The sequence below is a fragment of the Mauremys reevesii genome, linkage group 8 (genome assembly GCF_016161935.1).
Source record: "Mauremys reevesii isolate NIE-2019 linkage group 8, ASM1616193v1, whole genome shotgun sequence".
In the NCBI taxonomy this organism is placed as follows: domain Eukaryota; kingdom Metazoa; phylum Chordata; order Testudines; family Geoemydidae; genus Mauremys; species Mauremys reevesii.
This window is the reverse complement of record NC_052630.1, coordinates 52,446,498-52,464,647: the sequence shown is the minus strand read 5'-3', so window position 1 is coordinate 52,464,647 and position 18,150 is coordinate 52,446,498. Positions and strand designations below refer to the sequence as shown.

At 42.7% G+C, this 18,150-nt stretch overlaps 1 protein-coding gene across 11 annotated transcripts in view; it reads right to left on the bottom strand.

Moving 5' to 3' along the window:
• CEP350 (centrosomal protein 350) overlaps positions 1–18,150 on the bottom strand; it is a 143,989-nt gene that overhangs the window by 71,501 nt on the left and 54,338 nt on the right. For 10 of the 11 annotated variants that reach the window (XM_039486128.1, XM_039486132.1, XM_039486133.1 and 7 more), the window contains 5 exons: positions 15,078–15,742; positions 14,271–14,392; positions 11,323–12,383; positions 8,816–8,969; positions 382–545 (listed from right to left, as the gene is read on the bottom strand). In XM_039486128.1, coding sequence (XP_039342062.1) covers positions 382–545; positions 8,816–8,969; positions 11,323–12,383; positions 14,271–14,392; positions 15,078–15,742 — 2,166 coding nt within the window. The remainder of the gene's footprint in view (positions 1–381; positions 546–8,815; positions 8,970–11,322; positions 12,384–14,270; positions 14,393–15,077; positions 15,743–18,150) is intronic. The other variant, XM_039486124.1, reaches the window with a different exon arrangement.

Below are 18,150 nucleotides of genomic sequence, written 5' to 3'. Positions count from 1 at the left end.
CCAAACTGTACAGTGAGGTTTCTGGTAGAAATAGTGTTAACAACTCAGTTTCAATATTCACCGAATTTGTAACAGACTGAGTTACAAATGAGCATCTTACATGGTCAAAGCATGAGAAAGTAACTGCTGAAAACAGACATTTGCTCTCTCTTTAGAATAGTAATGTAATGAAAGCAGACATTTTCATACAGGGTTAAGAGTAAACAAGGCTTCCTACACACTGGTACTAGATTTACAGATGCTTACCACCCTGGATAAGTGAAAATGCTTAATCAATCACACTAAATAATCCCAGAAAAAATCCTTTACAAATGTGAGCATACCAATATAACCAGCTGACAAAAGTGATAAAAGTGCGTCTACACTCGGCACTGTACTTACTTTCCTTTTTCCCTCTCCTTTTAGAAGATCCAGATGAGTGAGAAGATGCTGCAGACCAGGGTACAGGTGAATGCTGGGAGGTTAGCTCTATAGATCGGTGTTCATGGGGAGACTTCCTGCTGGGAAGCTCTTCTTGAATGCTGGAATTGCTGCTGCCACTGATACTGCCATAGAACAAAAAACACTAGCAGAAGATTCTCAACTCCTCTATTCCATGCCACAAGAAATCTACATGACTTTCTTGAGGAGACAGATGACTAAAATCAGGGCCAATTTTATATTGCTGCATTACAAACCCATCTTGAGAAACAAGATGACTTGGTATTAGATATGGGTAGCAAGTTGCTAGGACACTCAGAACCGGATCGGCAGGTAGTGTTTGATGTATCGAGGATCGATTTATCGTGTCTCATCTGGACGCGATAAATCGATCCGCGAATCAACGCCCATACTCCACCTTGGCAGGAGGAGTAATTCGCTGCCGTGAGGATGGCCAGATAAGTTGAACTAAGATACTTCAACTTCAGCTACGCTTGCGTATCTTAGTTCGAACCACCCTGCTAGTGTAGCCCAGGCCTTAGACCTGATTCTAAGTGTACTGAATTTCAGCCCAGATGTAAAATTACAAAAGACGAATATTTGCATAATTTCAGATACAAGTTTTTATGGGCATTCAGCTACAGATTTGGATACACATATGTATTACCCTTAAGTTGACAGAAATCTAAATTACACAATGACGTCTGATATTATTGATAAACTTGTAGAACTATAGACTTTTTCAATAGGGTCATACATTTATGAAAAAAATTAAAGGGATAGTGTTATGTGAAAGGTGGTAAGTTGTATTAGAAGCTAAATTGTAATATTTGTTTTCTTCGGTAAGAGAACATTTTTACAGCTAGCCATATAATCAACATGAAAAATGTGCTCTGTCCTCCACTTATTCAGGCCTAGACAAAAACTGTAGACAAACGTATTGCTGCCCTCCTTCCCCAAAAAGTTGTTAGGGTTGTCACTTCTCCCCTATCCCACTCCAAACCCCTCAAATCAGCTGCGAGCAGCGGCACAGGAGGCAGCAAACAGGGCTGCCAACAGGGGAGTTAGCGTGGGAGTTGCCATTGGAGGAGCAGGTGAGTGTCTTTGCGTCTGTTTGTGTAGTGTTTGTATCTCGCTGTAGAGGCCCGGAGGGGCAGGCTGCTGAAGGGGCAGCTGAGCCAGGATTGGCTGAGCCCTGAGTAGGGGGAGGAGCCAGGCTAGGAGGGGCCTATAAAAGCGGCCGCCCAGCCAGGCAGCGGCACAGCTGCGAGCAGCGGCACAGGAGGCAGCAAACAGGGCTGCCAACAGGGGAGTTAGCGTGGGAGGTGGAAGGGGGAGGTGGAAGGGGAGGCCCTGCACCCCCCAGGTAAGAACACCAAGCGGAGCCAAGACAGCAGCAGCCAGCAGCCATGAGCCAAGCAGCAGAGGACACACCGAGGATGAGAGCATGCAGCAGCTGTGGTATGTACCTGGTCCTAGCGGGGGACCCAGAACAGTACTATATATGCATGAAGTGTCGCCTAATAGAGCTGCTGGAGGAAAAGATCCAGGGCCTAGAGCTGCAGGTAGAAACCCTGATAGAGAATAGAAGGGGGTTTGAGAGGCTGATGGAGCAATGGCAAGCAGTAACTGAGGGGGAACGCCCAGGGGCACAGGGGGGAGCAGGGGCTGAGGCCAAGGAAGGGGGACCACCAGAGGAGGAAGATGGGCGGTGGAAGCATGTGACCGTGAGAAGCAGGCCAAGGAAAAGGAGAGCCAGTGAGGGGGAAATTGAGCTAAGGAACAGGTTTGAAGGTTTGGAGAATGAGGAAGGGGTACAGCAACTGGTAGCTGACAGTGGGAGGCCAAAGAAAAAGAGGCGAGCGGCCAGTCCCATAGAAAAAGGGGAGGAGTCGATGGAAGTAGCACCAAGTTTGGGCCCAGGGAGGATACAGGATGGCTTAAGGGGAACCACAAGGGATGATAGGAATGGAAGGAGCTTGCAACCAGGGGGAACGGGGGATAGGTTAGAGGACCGTGCTGTCCCCAGGCGAAGGCAGGTCTACGTGATTGGGGATTCCATACTGCGAAGGTTGGACAGGCCTGTGACCAGGGCCGATCCGGAGAACAGAAGGGTGTGCTGTCTACCAGGTGCTAAAATACGGGATGTGGACCTGAGGTTGAAAAGGATCCTAAGAGGAGCGGGTAAGAACCCTTTGATCATCCTTCATGTAGGAACGAATGACACGGCTAGATTCTCGCTAGAGAGGATCAAGGGAGACTATGCCAGGTTGGGTAAGACGCTCAAGGAAATTGAGGCCCAGGTGATCTTCAGTGGGATTCTACCTGTCCCTAGGGAAGGGCGCCAAAGGGGTGAGAAGATCGTGACGATTAATAGTTGGCTGAGGGAGTGGTGTTACAAGGAGGGCTTTGGGATGTATGGGCACTGGGAGGCTTTTGGGGACAGACAACTGTTCTCAAGGGATGGGCTCCACCTAAGTAGGGAAGGAAGTAGACTTCTAGGAGGGAGGCTGGCTCATCTGATTAAAAGAGCTTTAAAACTAGACACTGGGGGGAGACGGTCGGGAGAGGTCCTAGTGCTCTCCACGCCAAATTTTCACATTGGGAGTGAGGACAACAAGATAACAACAGATATAGCCAGAGGGGGGCGGTTACGTGTAAGGAAGAGGGGGGGGACAGATTCTAGATCTACAAGTCATACTGGAAGTACTGTGTCCCTACCGAGTTGGGTGAAAAGAGTGAGAGGAGCCCAACAGGAAAAATTAGGATGTTTGTTCACCAATGCGAGAAGTTTAGGTAACAAAATGGAGGAACTGGAGCTCCTGGTCCGGGAATTGAAACCGGATATCGTAGGAATAACAGAAACATGGTGGAATGGTAGCCATGACTGGAGTACAGGTATGGAAGGGTATGTGCTGTTTAGGAAAGACCGATGCAAAGGTAAAGGTGGGGGAGTAGCACTGTATATCAATAATGAGGTAAAATGTAAGGAGATAACTAGCACTGCAATGGACAATACGGAGTCTGTTTGGGCAATGGTCACATTGGGGAAGAAAACTACCAGAGCCTCACCCGGGATAGTGATTGGGGTGTGCTATAGACCGCCGGGATCTAGCTTAGAGATGGATAGAGAGCTCTTTAATGTTTTTAAGGAGGTAAACACTAATAGGAACTGCTTGATCATGGGGGACTTTAACTTCCCGGATATAGATTGGGAGACAAATGCTAGTAATAATAATAGGGCTCAGCTTTTCCTAGACGTGATAGCTAATGAATTCCTTCATCAAGTGGTTGCTGAACCGACGAGGGGGGATGCCATTTTAGATTTGATTTTAGTGAGTAACGAGGACCTTGTTGAGGACATTGTTGTAGGGGACAACCTTGGCTCGAGTGATCATGAGCTAATTCGTTTCCAAATAAATGGGAGGATAATCAATAGTGCATCTGAGACTAGGGTGTATGATTTCAAAAGGGCTAATTTTACTAAATTAAGGCGACTAGTTAGGGAAGTGGACTGGGCTAACATATTTAGGGATCTAAGGGCAGATAACGCCTGGGGTTACTTCAGGTTGAAGTTGCAGGAGTTGTCAGAGGCATGTATCCCGAGAAGGGGGAAACGGCTCGTAGGTAGCAGTTTTAGACCGAGCTGGATGAGCAAGCGTCTTAGAGGGGTCATTAAGAAAAAACAGAAAGCGTACCAGGAGTGGAAAATGGGAGGGATCAGCAAGGAAACCTACCTTATTGAGGTCAGAGGGTGCAGGGAAGCTGTGAGAAAGGCAAAGCGACGAGTGGAGATGGACCTAGCGAAGGGGATTAAAACCAATAGCAAACGGTTTTTTAGCCATATAAATAGGAAGAAAACCAAGAAAGAAGAAGTGGGACCGCTTAAAACTTTAAACGGAGTGGAGATTAGGGATAATCTTGGAATGGCACAATATCTGAACGAATACTTTGCCTCGGTCTTTAATGAGGCTAATGAAGGGCTAAGGAATAGTGATAGAGGGACCGATGGGAATGAAGATATGGGGGTAGACATTACGGTATCTGAGGTAGAAGCCAAACTTGAACAGCTTAACGGAAGTAAATCGGGGGGCCCGGATAATCTTCATCCTAGAATATTAAGGGAATTGGCGAGGGATATTCTTGCCCGTTAGCGATAATCTTTAATAAATCCCTAAATTCGGGGATTGTACCGACTGACTGGAGATTAGCTAATGTAGTTCCTATATTCAAGAAGGGGAAAAAAAGTGACCCGGGAAATTATAGGCCTGTTAGTCTAACATCTGTAGTATGCAAAGTCATGGAAAAAATCTTAAGAGAGAGAGTGGTTCCGGAGCATGAGGCCGATGGCAACTGGGATAGAATACAGCATGGATTTACGAAAGGTAGATCGTGCCAAACCAACTTGATCTCCTTCTTTGAGAGAGTAACAGATTTTTTAGACAAGGGAAATGCGGTGGATCTCATATATCTGGATTTCAGTAAGGCGTTTGATACGGTACCGCATGAAGAATTACTGGTTAAATTGGAAAAGATGGGGATCGAAATGAAAATCCAGAGGTGGATAAGGAGCTGGTTAAAGGGGAGACTGCAGAGGGTAGTATTGAAGGGGGAACTGTCCGGTTGGAGGGGGTTACCAGTGGAGTTCCTCAAGGCTCGGTTTTGGGTCCGATTTTATTCAATCTATTTATTGCTGACCTGGGAACCAAGAGTAGGAGTGGGCTGATAAAGTTTATGGATGACACCAAGTTGGGGGTATTGTCAATTCGGAAGAGGATCGGGATATTCTCCAGGAGATTTAGATGACCTTGTAAACTGGAGTATTAGTAACAGGATGAAATTCAATAGTGAGAAGTGTAAGGTTATGCATTTAGGGATGTCTAACAAGAACTTTAGTTATAAGCTGGGGACGCACCAGTTGGAAGTAACGGAGGAGGAGAAGGACCTAGGAGTCCTGGTTGATCGCAGGATGACTATGAGTAGGCAATGTGATGTGGCCGTTAAAAAAGCTAATGCGGTCTTGGGTTGCATTAGGCGAGGTATTTCTAGTAGGGATAAGGAGGTGCTAGTCCCGTTATATAAAGGCGTTAGTGAGACCTCATTTGGAGTATTGTGTGCAGTTTTGGTCTCCCATGTTTAAGAAGGATGAATTCAAACTAGAACAGGTACAAAGAAGGGCCACTAGAATGATCCGAGGAATGGAAGGCCTTTCGTATGAAAGGAGACTTGAGGAGCTCGGTTTGTTTTCCTTAACCAAAAGAAGGATAAGAGGAGATATGATTACACTCTTTAAATATATCAGAGGGATAAATACCAGGGAAGGAGAAGAATTATTTCAGCTCAGTGCTAATGTGGACACGAGGACAAACGGATATAAACTGTCAGTCAGGAAATTCAGGCTTGAAATTAGACGAAGGTTTCTAACCATCAGGGGAGTGCAATACTGGAACAGCCTACCGAGGGAAACAGTGGGGGCGAAGGACCTCCATGACTTTAAGATTAAGCTAGATAAGTTTATGGAGGGGATGGTATGATAGGATAACGGGCTTAGTCAATAGGTCAATTAAGTGCCACACTGGTAAATAGTACAATGGGTCAATGGTATGATATAACCTTTTCCAGAGGGTTTGGCTGGAGAGTCTTGCCCGCATGCTCGGGGTTCAGCTGACCGCCATATTTGGGGTCGGGAAGGAATTTTCCTCCAGGGAAGATTGGCAATGGCCCTGGAGGTTTTTCGCCTTCCTCCGAAGCATGGGGCAGGGGTCACTGGCTAAGGAGTGGGTGGATCGACTTATGTGGCCTGCATCTTGCAGGAGGTCAGACTAGATGATCATAATGGTCCCTTCTGATCTTGAATTCTATGATTCTATGATTCTATAAATCTGAGCTATAAAGATGGAAAATTCAAATTTATTGCTGAATTTTTTCAAAATTCAGCTACATCGAATCCAACCATTTTCACAATAAATTGGAAGATCTGAAATGTCATGGCCTTGAAATTCCAAGCAGTTACAGAAAAGGTTTTAAAATTCTATCAGAATTTTTAAAAAATATATTTCTGTTACTAAGCCTTACTGGAACCTTGAAAAAAATTCTAGACATTTACAACAAACTACTACAAAAAGACAAAAGAACGAGGAGTACTTGTGGCACCTTAGAGACTAACAAATTTATTTGAGCATAAGCTTTCATGGGCTAAAACCCACTTCATCTGATGCATGCAGTGGAAAATACAGTAGGAAGATATATATACACAGGGTGTTGCCATACTAACTATAACGAGAGTAATCAATTAAGGTGGGCTATGTAGTGAGGCGGTGTGGCTCCCCTCCACCCCGGAGGAGGAAGAGCCCAGCCGGAGGCCAGAGTGGGTGGAGCTAGGGAGCTGTGAGACCGCCCCTCAAAGGGTCAGGCGGCGAGCCGGAACTATAAAGGCTGGCCCTCAGAGCTCAGTAGGAGCCCAGCCGTCAGAGAGAGCAGACGTCCCTAGGGGAGCTCAAGACTGGGAAGCTCCTGCGGCCCAAGGCAGCCGCCCAGACTGGCCAGAGCTACCCCGCGCCCGCTACCCAGAGGAGCTGCCGGAGCTACCCTGTGCCAGCTACCCGGAGGAGTTGCCAGACCTGCCAATCAACCCCTGCCGCGATGAACCCATGCTCCTGGACCCTGGAGAGGCTGATGCCAGAACCCAGGTAGGGCCCGAGGGGGAGTGTGGAAGTGGCCCAGGGGCAGCCAACCCCCATCTGGCTGCAGCATTACCAGAGCCTATGTCAGTGTGTTGCGGCCAGGATCCCCACTGACTAAGCAGCGGATCTTCAGCCGCTGCTAGGGCCCCGGGCTGGGACGCAGTGGAGTGGGAGGGCCTGTGTCCCCCCTGCCACCCAACTCCGGGGTGGCAGACTCCTCCTCTCCCTGGCCTGAGGAGGCCGAAGCCTATTATTACTGCTCAGCCCTGCCTGAAGGCCTGAGCACCCTGACTCAGTGTGTGTTGCCCCGCCCTGACCTAGGGCCGGGGCTCATAACTGTTGTTACGGCTCAGCCCTGCCTGATGGCCTGAGCCTCCTGACTCAGTGGTTGTTGCCCTGCTGGAGCCAGGGCCAGGGCTAGACGTAATCACAGTGCAGCCGATTTACCGCAAGGGCTACCGAGGGAGACCCCCGGACGGACTATTTCCCCGGACCCATCGGTGTGTAGTGAGCCGGCGTGGCTCCCCTCCACCCCGGAGAGGGTCGAGCCCTGGTGAACTCTTGTACAGGCTATTATCAGCAGGAGAAAAAAAACTTTTGTAGTGATAATCAGGATGGAATTTTTTTCATGTCCTCTGTGTGTATATATATATATCTTCCTACTGTATTTTCCACTGTATGCATCCAATGAAGTGGGTTTTAGCCCACGAAAGCTTATGCTCAAATAAATTTGTTAGTCTCTAGGGTGCCACCAGTAGTCCTCGTTCTTTTTGCTGATACAGACTAACACGGCTACCACTCTGAAACCTACAAAAAGACAGTAACAAATTATAATTTGGCAATTGCATAGGGCTTAATATTTTCAAAGTATTTTGAACATTAAGCTTCATAACAGCTATGAAAGGTTAGGAACTATTCTTCTCACATTCTACAGATGGGGCAACAGACCCAGAAGAGTTAAGTGACTTGCCCAAGCCCACATAAGAAGTCAGGGCAGAACCGGGATTAGGTTTCAGGAGTACTCAATTCTCTGTCCTACACTGCTTGCTCCGAGGCCATGTGGCTTGACATATTAGCTGTGTAGGGCCACAGATACAGTAGAACCTCAGAGTTATGAAACCCAGAGATATGAACTGACCGGTCAACCATACACTTCATTTGGCACCAGGCAGCAGCAGAGACCAAAAAAAAAAGCAAATACAGTACAGTGTTAAATGTAAACTACTAAAAATAAAGGGAATAGAAAAAAAAAAAAGATTTGACAAGGTAAGGAAACTGTTTCCTTAAATTAAGATAGTAAAAAACTGCCATTTTTCTTCTGCATAGTAAAGTTTCAAACCTATATTAAGGCAATATTCAGTTATAAACTTTTGAAAGAACCATAGTTATAGATGCCAAACTGAAAGATGTCCACAACAGCATGTATTTGAAGTAGATTTAAAGGGACACAGAGTTATGAATGTTTCAGAGTTATGATGAACAACCTCCATTCCTGAGGTGTTCCTAACTCTGAAGTTCTACTGTAAATAATTTGCCAAATCCTACTGTAAGGAATCGTCTTTTTCACTAATGGGATAAAATAGTGTAACAGTACCCCTTTTGGGGGATATCCACACATTACTTGATGCAAAAAGGAAGCTGCTTATAAGTACTCTCAAAAATTCAGTATCATTTTTCATTTAGATTTTCTCCAAATGTTTCTACATAATTACCTAGGCTCAAGAGCAATCTGTTTGTCTGTCAAAGTTCCACTGCCCTGGGATGAAACAAAGTCATCTTCATACGAAACAACACTATCTGGAGGGCTCATGGTAGGAAGTAAAGGTCGCAAGATTGGAGACCCTCCATTTGACCTTTCCTCAAATCCTGTGAAAAAGGAAAAAAAAAAAAGAGTTGATACTAAACTCCATGTAGCTTGCATGACAGGCAATGAGGCTGCAAGCTTTAAATACTTCCACCAGTACTGAGTAAGAAAGAATGCCTTCCCAATAGAAGCATGCTAAATGAACATGATAAAACTGCCGTTGGATGTCTAATACAAAATGTCAACTATATTGTGCCTCTTTTCTATACTGAAGTAACAAGCCACTTAGAAAACATTATCTGAATAACATGATGCTTGGGAGTGGAGCCATCTGGAGAGCTAGAGGGAGTAAATTCCATCATCTTTGAAGAATGAAAAAAATAATCAAAAAGGACATCATGTAAACTAATTTGTAGAAAACATTCAGCAGCAAATGACTACAGTACCTGAAGGCAAGAGCAAGTGCCTCACAGAGGAGAATTAAGTGCGCTGGTAAAAGGACAGAACAGCTATGTACAAGAATGGAATGCAGTGTCCTGCATGAAAATTCTGGAAAATATGCAACAAGGCACCAAATAGAGCAATTAACACTATAAACTTGCTCACTTAGTAAGAAAGATCCTGCCTATTGATATACCACCAGCGCCTAATCTATGAAGACCAGAGATTGCTACAGAGATCTCAGTTCATTAACTATCTGTTGTCTGCCAAACTATTTTTCAGAGCTATTGGATAAGACAACATATGAAGAGTTGAAGTTAAAAAAGAAAAAAAAAAAATCTACCCTCTACCAAAGTAACCTACCCTGACTGTGCAGCATTATATTGGTGAGTAAAGAAAATCTGGCATATATACAGTCACTGACATTACTACATTAAGCAAATCCTGCAAATGTATGCATTCCATCTTTCAGGAATAACTGAAATGGGAAGAGAACGGGATGAAATGCTGTTAAAGCTTTGGCACAAAGCTTGATCCTTTGGTTAGAAATAACTCACTTAAGAAATCGCATCGGTGGGATTGGTGGGTGGATTTGAAATGGAGCTGTGGTAGGAGGAAGCATACTCCCAACCACTGGCTCAGCTCTCCCTGTTGGCTCCACTTGCCCAGCTACATTAAAGAAACCTGAAAAGAAAGAAGAGGGGCAGGACTTACCTTTTTCTCAGCAACAAGACCCTTTTATTATTTAATTTAAAAAAATAAATTTCCAACCCAGACGCTGGCAAAGCGGTCTGAAAATAGTTATTGATGCCAAACTGAAAGATGTCCACAACAGCATGTATTTGAAGTATATTTAAAGGGACACTGAGCATATATGGAACTGAGATGAACAGAATGGGAAGGGAAAGAGAAAAATACAAGTGGCTTACAAATAAGAAGTTAGGGAGATTTCTATGGAGAAATTGTTTGGTACTGTAAGGGGTGAAGTCAACTATCAAACACATTCTGATCCTCAAACCCAACCCAAGATAGTTAGGTGTAGCATAGCACTTTGCATATGACAAGATACCTGATAAAACCTAAGCATACAATTCTAAAAACATATAAAATTAACTTGTACCACATATAGTTCAATGTTCTAAAATCATGGTAAATACATGTAAAAAATACAATTAACTCCCAAATTAGACTGTGTTGCATTTAACAGTTGAATAGGTCCAAGGTTCTAATTACCTACACTCTGCAGGAGTGTAGCAACCTAAACACAAAAGCAGTCTTCTGCTTCCAAAAACAATGGAATTCTCTTCCTGGAGTAGGAAAAAATAAAATCAGGTCAATCACTTATTACTCAAAACTACATCCATAAAAGTTTCCTGTGAATCGTAAGAATGGCCATAGCAGATCAGACCAATGGTCCACCTAGGTCAGTATCCAGTCTTCCAACAAGGGTCAATGCCAGGTGCTTCAGAGGGAATGAACAGAACAGGTAATTGAGTGATTCATCCTGTATCGTCCACGCCCAGCTTTGGCAGTCAGAGACTAGGGACATCCAGAGCATGGGATTGCATCCCTGACCATACTGGCTAATAGCTACTGATGGACCTATCCTCCATGAACTTATCTAATTCTATTTTGAACCCAGTTATAGTTTTGGCTTTCACAACATCCCCTGGCAACGAGTTCCAAGGCTGGCTGTGTGTTATGTGAAGAAGTACTACTTTTTGTTTGTTTTAAACCTGCTGCCTATTAATTTCATTGGGTGACCCTGGTTCTTGGGTTATATGAAGGAATAAATAACACTTCCTCATTCACACTTATGCCTTAATAACAGTTTCTTATTAATCCATCTTCATATTTGAGATACTTGAAAATTGAGTCATCACCAGCAAATTCAACTATAAAATGCAGTAAATATGAAAATTATGAATATACACAAGATTCCCCCAGTGTAATACTTCCATTTCTTTTCCTTACCTTTTCCATGTAGTTGGTAAGATTTTGCAAATATGTTGATGACACTATGTGGACTTCCCTTGGCCAGTTCCTCCCATGGTCCCTTGCTTTGTGTGCCACTTGTCTGTGTGAAAAGTGGTAAATACTTTTCTGCCTCCTTCTGAAACTCTTTTATGGGCTCAAAAGCAGTTCTCTCCCCAACACAGAACTCCTTTTCTTTTAACACCTCAGCAATTTTCAAAGGAGACTGCCTACGTTGGTCACCTTCCTCCTCAGAGAGACTCCCCTCACTTAGAAGAGGTCCTTCACTAATTGAATCTGTGCTGGAATCATGAGGAATTATGCCTTTGTTTTGACTATAAGCCTGATTTTCAGACCCAGGGGAGTCAGTTTGCCTCTTTGATAAATGTCCTAGCATTCCTTCAGGTCTCTGATTCACTGGGGATCTCATTCCAAGGCTGACTGCAGCAGTATGAGGCCTGATAGTCTCAGGGAGCTTTTTAAATTCACTAAGGTTGCCCACTCCAGGAAGGTTATCATCAAAGGTTGTATGAGACACACAAGTAACCAACATTTTCTGAATTCTGGCTGAAAAAACATCTTCATTATCCTCTCTCACAGGGGGACTCACAGCCTTAGCCCAGTGTCCATCATCCTGCTTCCCCCGCAGTAGTTGCTCAGAGTTCCACACTGAGCCATAGTTGATGCCCGCCCCAGCTAACTTCTTGGCTTCACTTTCAATTCTGCTAGACAAAGAAGCAGCTGTAGCTTTCAGGGCTTCAATACGATCCAGTTTACTCTTATATTGGCTGGCACCAGGCTTTACCAAGAGATCTTGCTGTGCAGCAGATGAAGTCAGGTAAGGCTGAGGTGTCAAAGTCAAGGATCCCACAGCTGTGTTGTGGTTCCTCCTGGTTGACAGTACTGAGTCAAAGTCCTTTGGCAAAAGGCCCATCTGCTCCAGATCCAAAAGCTGGGAGAAAAGTCCTCCACTTGAGCCAGCAAGAGGTTGTGGGTGAGAGAGTTGGACTCTTGGGCTCAGTCTATCTGGCTGTATCCACGTAGGCTCCATCAAATCATTTCTAGAATCAAAAGACAAGACTGAAATTTGTGACCAAGTGCAACATTTGTGAAGTACTAAGAGCTCATGTGAACTTATATCTTTGCAACAAAAGGGTTTTTCACAGACATCAAAATACAACAATCTTTTGGGAAATAGAAATTATAGATGTACCAAAAATAAAAATGCGCTATACTGTATATACATAAAATACACAGCATATACATACAAAGTCTAAACACTCTCAAATTGCATTATGTTGTACCAGATAATATTCTTTGGTAAGAAAAAGCAAGATTTTTGCAGAAGTTTACAGAATACAGTTCAGATGACACCTTGCTTTCCCTGCCACTCCTGTCTTCCAAGCCCAGAGAACCCTCTCCAGTTTTATTCACATTACCCTCCCAACACTTCATAGCAACTGACACACTGGGCAAGGACTAGACACATTTAGTGTGGAATATAAGCATATTCACAAATCTATAAATAAAATAAAAGCCTTTTATTATAGATACCCAAGTTTCCCCTAACTAGGGTTCTACAAATGCATTCCTCTTCCAGTGATCCAGTGTCTTGGAATTTCCTTCTTTAATCTTACTAGCATAGTCTGAATATTAGGTTTCCTGAGAAACCCACCAGCTAAGTCCTGCTTCTCAACTTCCTACTTGGCTCTCCAAATAAATTATGCAGCCATTCTAGTCTCAGTTCTTCCCTGTTATTAGCACCCACACCTAGGTATTGCTAAGGTGCCCATCACAGTAGTATATTAATATTGCATTATACAGCAATACCAGTATAGTATTTGAACTATTACCACTTGAATTTCCTAGCCCTAGCTAAAACTCTTCCTGACTAAGAGACAAGTATTGCTACACAACAAAACTGTGTTTTAATTTGATCATGGTAATGAGATATACACATTTAAGAAACAGTAAGTGATCATGTAATTAAAGACCAGATCATAGGGCATATGTACAAGGGGACAGAGTTAAGGATGTGTATGTAGCCTTAACAGTCATTTCCTCACTTTTGCATGTTTCAATGTGCATCCTGAATATGCTGTTAACATAAATTTGATTACATTTATTAAGTGGTGTCCATTAGTTTAAATGTCCAGGAAAAAAAGGCAGTCGATGCTGCAAAGGACTTACAACCTAAATTAGACAATATATCAAATGACTAGATGACAGTTCAGTGTCAAAACACTGTACAGAGATTCCACTCCATGCTGCTTCTGACTTTAGTGAATTAATGAAAAGCTTCCCAGATAATGAGCAAGAGTCTGCTTGCTACACAAGAGGGAGAGAGATTATTTCATGTATGAAGGCAATGGTGGATGGATATAAATTGAGTATTTTGGAGGAAGCAGAAGGGGGAAAAATAGGAGCAAGCTGGGGAATAGAAAGAAGTTAGACCAGAGATGCAGGCAGAAACAGTCTTGTGTGGAGCCTGAAGGTGAAAATCAAAAGCTGGAACCTCAGTCTGAAAGTGAGGAAGAAAATAACGAGGTGATTCAAATAAAGAATGCAATCTAACTTGCAGATATGGTTATATGATTACTTGTTCTTGCACCGGGATGACGACAAAGGAAAGACCAGTCCCTGATGCGGAATGCACATCTCTCTGAGATATCTATAGAAGAATAACAGTAGCAGTTGATGTCAATTATATTTCAAATACTATTTATAGATGCTATGATTTTGAGGCAGATTGGTAATCAAAATTTAATTTTTTGTGCATCAGATTCCTGTACAACCTCAAAATAAAAATGTATTACTGCACTTCAAATATTCCTACTGTCATAGAACACTTTTATATCACTAATCACTATAAAAGCAATCATTTTAGAAGTGTACTATATGATCTAAGGAGAATTAGAAGTCTCTGATAAACGTCCATACCTACTTACCTAACAAGAGGCTGTGGAGGTTCCGACAAGGACATATCACTACTGGAAGATGCACTAGGAGAACGTTCCTGTGCCTTGTTTTCTTTGTCAGATTCCCCAGATGGTTGATATCCAGGCCTGGGCTAGAAATAAAAAGAAGACTCTAACAGCAAAATTTTCAGAAGCGCCTAAAGTGACTGAGGAGCTTAAGTCTCAAAGTCAAAGGGACTAGAAGAAACTCAACATTAAAGTTTTACTAGCATGCAAAAATAGAAAAAAGGAGAGGGCATTCAAGATTTTTGTCCCAACAAAACTGACTGGTGGGACACAAGTTTTACTCACACACAGAGCCAGCCAAAGAGGAACCAGGAAAGTTAACAGTAATGACCTGTCATCTAACAACCATGTTTCACATTCAGCCTCAAACAGCAGTGAGTTGAATTACCTCAATAGTCACAGCTCTGCCAAAGTAAGCTGAACTGAAGCCCCTCATTCAGTCTGCGGAGTTTTATTATATGCATTTTTTAAGTTTCAATCATTGTATCAGTTAATCAATACATTAAACTCAGATGCTACTTAGAATTACGAGAGACTGAATTTCCATTCACTATTATTGTATGTCTTGCTGATGCGAGGAGATTCTGCAATTTATCTGTCTTGTGGGCAAATAAAATTTTGGTTTTTAGTATAGATCATTGTTTTCATAGATATACTCTGCTTCTTTCCTTAACTGCTATCTTAATAAAGATAATTCAGGACCTTCCTAAGTAGTCTACCCTCTATTTCTATGCCTATCTTTAAAATACTGAGGTAATGAAACGGACATACCTGCATTTCCTGCGCAACAGGGAGCTGAGAAGTTTCTTCTAGCAAAGTGTGTTCCAGCAACAGTTTAGAATAGGTTTCCTGTAGTCGCCTAGCTGCTGAAGGTTCAGAAGTTGGAATGTTCTTTGCCTTAGCAAAAGCCTCTCTCTGTTTCTTGTAAAGCTCTTGAAGCCGTTTGTTCTTCCGTTCTGTTGCCTCTTTCTGTGCCTTCTTCTCTTCATTCTGCCTCCTCTTCCTCTCCTCTTGCTGTCTAATAATGTACTGGCGAACCTCATCTGTGTCATAGTGACGTTTCTTGGAGATAACTTGAGGCTCTTCACTAGCAGCTAACTTGTCTGGTTTCCTTTTTGTTGGACTGTGACTCCTGGCACCTTGTGTAGGCACTGCAGATTTCTGACTTTGCCTTTCCCCATCTTTCTCTTGCTTTGTACTTGGAATCACTGAGTCCAACTGTAGGTCATCAAGAATTCCACGTATCTCTATGGGCAGAAAGTCCTTATTTAAGGAGGTATGGTCTTCATCTTGTTTACTATCTGGAAGAGTAGAGTCCAATTTCTTCAGGTTACTCTCAGACTGTACTTTACTCCTTGACCATTCAGAACTTCTTGGACAGGTTTTGTGGGTAACATCCAGTCTGGGATCTGACCCTGTCCTTCCAATAGGACCTGCTAAAGAATGAAAGGTGTCAGATGCTACAACTAAACATTTTGAATGGGAAAGAAAGGTGGGGAGGGAAGATTTTCTTTGTTTCAAACCAATCACATAAAAATGGTCAATAATTGAAGAGCATAAAAAGTAAGGAGATGAACTAGTATTCTCTTGTCAGTTCCACTCGAAAGAGAAAACATCCTGTTTTATATATCAAAAGCACTGTACTAAAAAGCTTTGATATATAAAGCAAAGATTTGGGAAGTAGAAGCCACCACTGAAATATCTGCAAAGAATTGTAATGCACCAAGCAGAGCCAATGATGTCCAAAGCTCTTATATATATTAGTATTAATTGGAAACGGATAGGTTGTAGCCAGGACACTGCTACCAAAATGCACATATTTTAATAGTTTCCTACAGTTCAGGATCTATCAGTTTATAATTAAATCCCTTCCGTCCAGCTTTACAAATATGCTGTAAAGTTTGCTTCAGAATGAAACTAGACATTGGGCAAAGAAATGATTACAAGTGCAATTTTTCTTCCAAATTTGATGTGAAATGTGTACACTGTTGGAATACCAAAGAATCTTGCAAGTTTTATAGTCTTTTCTTTACAGTTTTTGAAATCAAAATGGCCACATTAAATTGTATGGACCATAGGGTCAATCCATATATGGAGCTATATGAGCTATCATATTAATCTTAAGTAAAAATATACATTTGCCATATTGGATTGGACTATAGCCATTAAGACCAAAGGTGGCCAAAATCTGCTGCTTCAAAGGAAAGAAGAATTCTTGTAATACACTATTACAGCTCTCTAACTTGGAAAAAATCCTTCTTGATCTCTACAATGATAATTTTGTGTCATGAAGCTTTGGAATTACTCTTCTCTTAACACCATAACTACAAATGTGAAAATCTGAGAGTTCAAGGATTTTGTTTTTGCTGTAAGATGCAGATCAGAATTCGCTTCCAAGTTTACAACCAGGGTTCTTAATTATAGCCAGGGTTACAAAAGGGTATAACTGATTCCATAATAAAACACAACTGCAGATCTTAGACTACAACCCTGGGCTTATCTATACACACAATTTCACCAGTTTTAATTATAGGTGTAATGTTGCACCAAATTAGCTAATCCACTTGCAACTTTGTGTGAACACTTACATCAGTACACAAAGCTGCAAATAGGTGCAACACCACTCTTTTTTTAATTCAAAACACAGATGAATTTTCTTTCAACTTTGCAGAAACCCTCTTTGCCTTAAAAGCAAAAAATGAACAAAAACCCTCACACCTGGTTACTTATCTTACAGTATCTGTGGCTCTCCAAGATGTTTTTGTCTGTGCGGATCCCACTCCAGGTGCCCAACTCAGTGCCTTGATCTTTGGAAAAAGCAATGTCCAGTGGGGCCGGGTGCCTGCATCCTGAATGTCCTCACACTCTCCCTTGTCCCTTCCCCCCCCCACACACAAGGGCATATAGGGCATAGCAGCTGCAACTCTCCCTCAGTTCCCTGGCTAATTCAGAGAACTCCAAAAAAGTGGGGAATTGAGGTTGGATTGTGGAGTGGGATCCACATAGATAATGACATCTTGAAAAAGCAGTTACTATAAAGGTAAATAACCACTTTTTCTTAATCAAACATATCCATGTGGATCCCACTCCAAGTGACTGATAAGCAGTGCCCCATCTGGAGGTGGTATAAAGGAGTCCGAACTGCCACTAAAGAATGGTTATAATACCGCAGTCCAGAACTTGGCATCTGATCCTGCAGTCAGATCAAGGGAGCGTTCAAGGGGTGCATGTAGCTGACTTGCAAATGTCAGATATGGGGAGGTTTCTGAAACAAGAAAAGGAAGCAGTTTATGCTCCAGTGGTATATGCTTTTACCTTTGAAGGAAGAGGTATCTCAGCCATACGGTAGCAAACTGATGCACTGAGTAACCCGTTTTGATACTCTCTGGGAGGAGATGATTTAGCCCTTCAAGTCACTGGAGAAAAGGCAATAAAAAGACTGGAAGACAGTCAAAGGATTTGTCCTGAAAGGGTAGTATAATAAAGCCCTTGAAACATCAAGGCCTGGAGAAAATAGGTAAATTGATGGACCAGTTTAAATTAAATCCAGACATTAGAAAAACCTTGGATGAGGTGTCAACATCATCTGCCTCTGCAGAACGTTGTGTAAGGAAGATCAACCACGAGAGCCTGGAGTTTGCTGATAACTACTGGCCCATGTGATGGGATTAAAAAGACAGTCAAGAAAATGAGAGGTGGTAGAAAGAGCATACTAAAAGGTGCGCCAAGAGTGACATCATGAGGTTTGCAAAGATTCCATGCAGGAGAGAGTTCTCTGACTATTGGGTAAGTATGCAGCAACCCCTTTAGAAATCTGGATACCATAGGATAAAAATATATAACT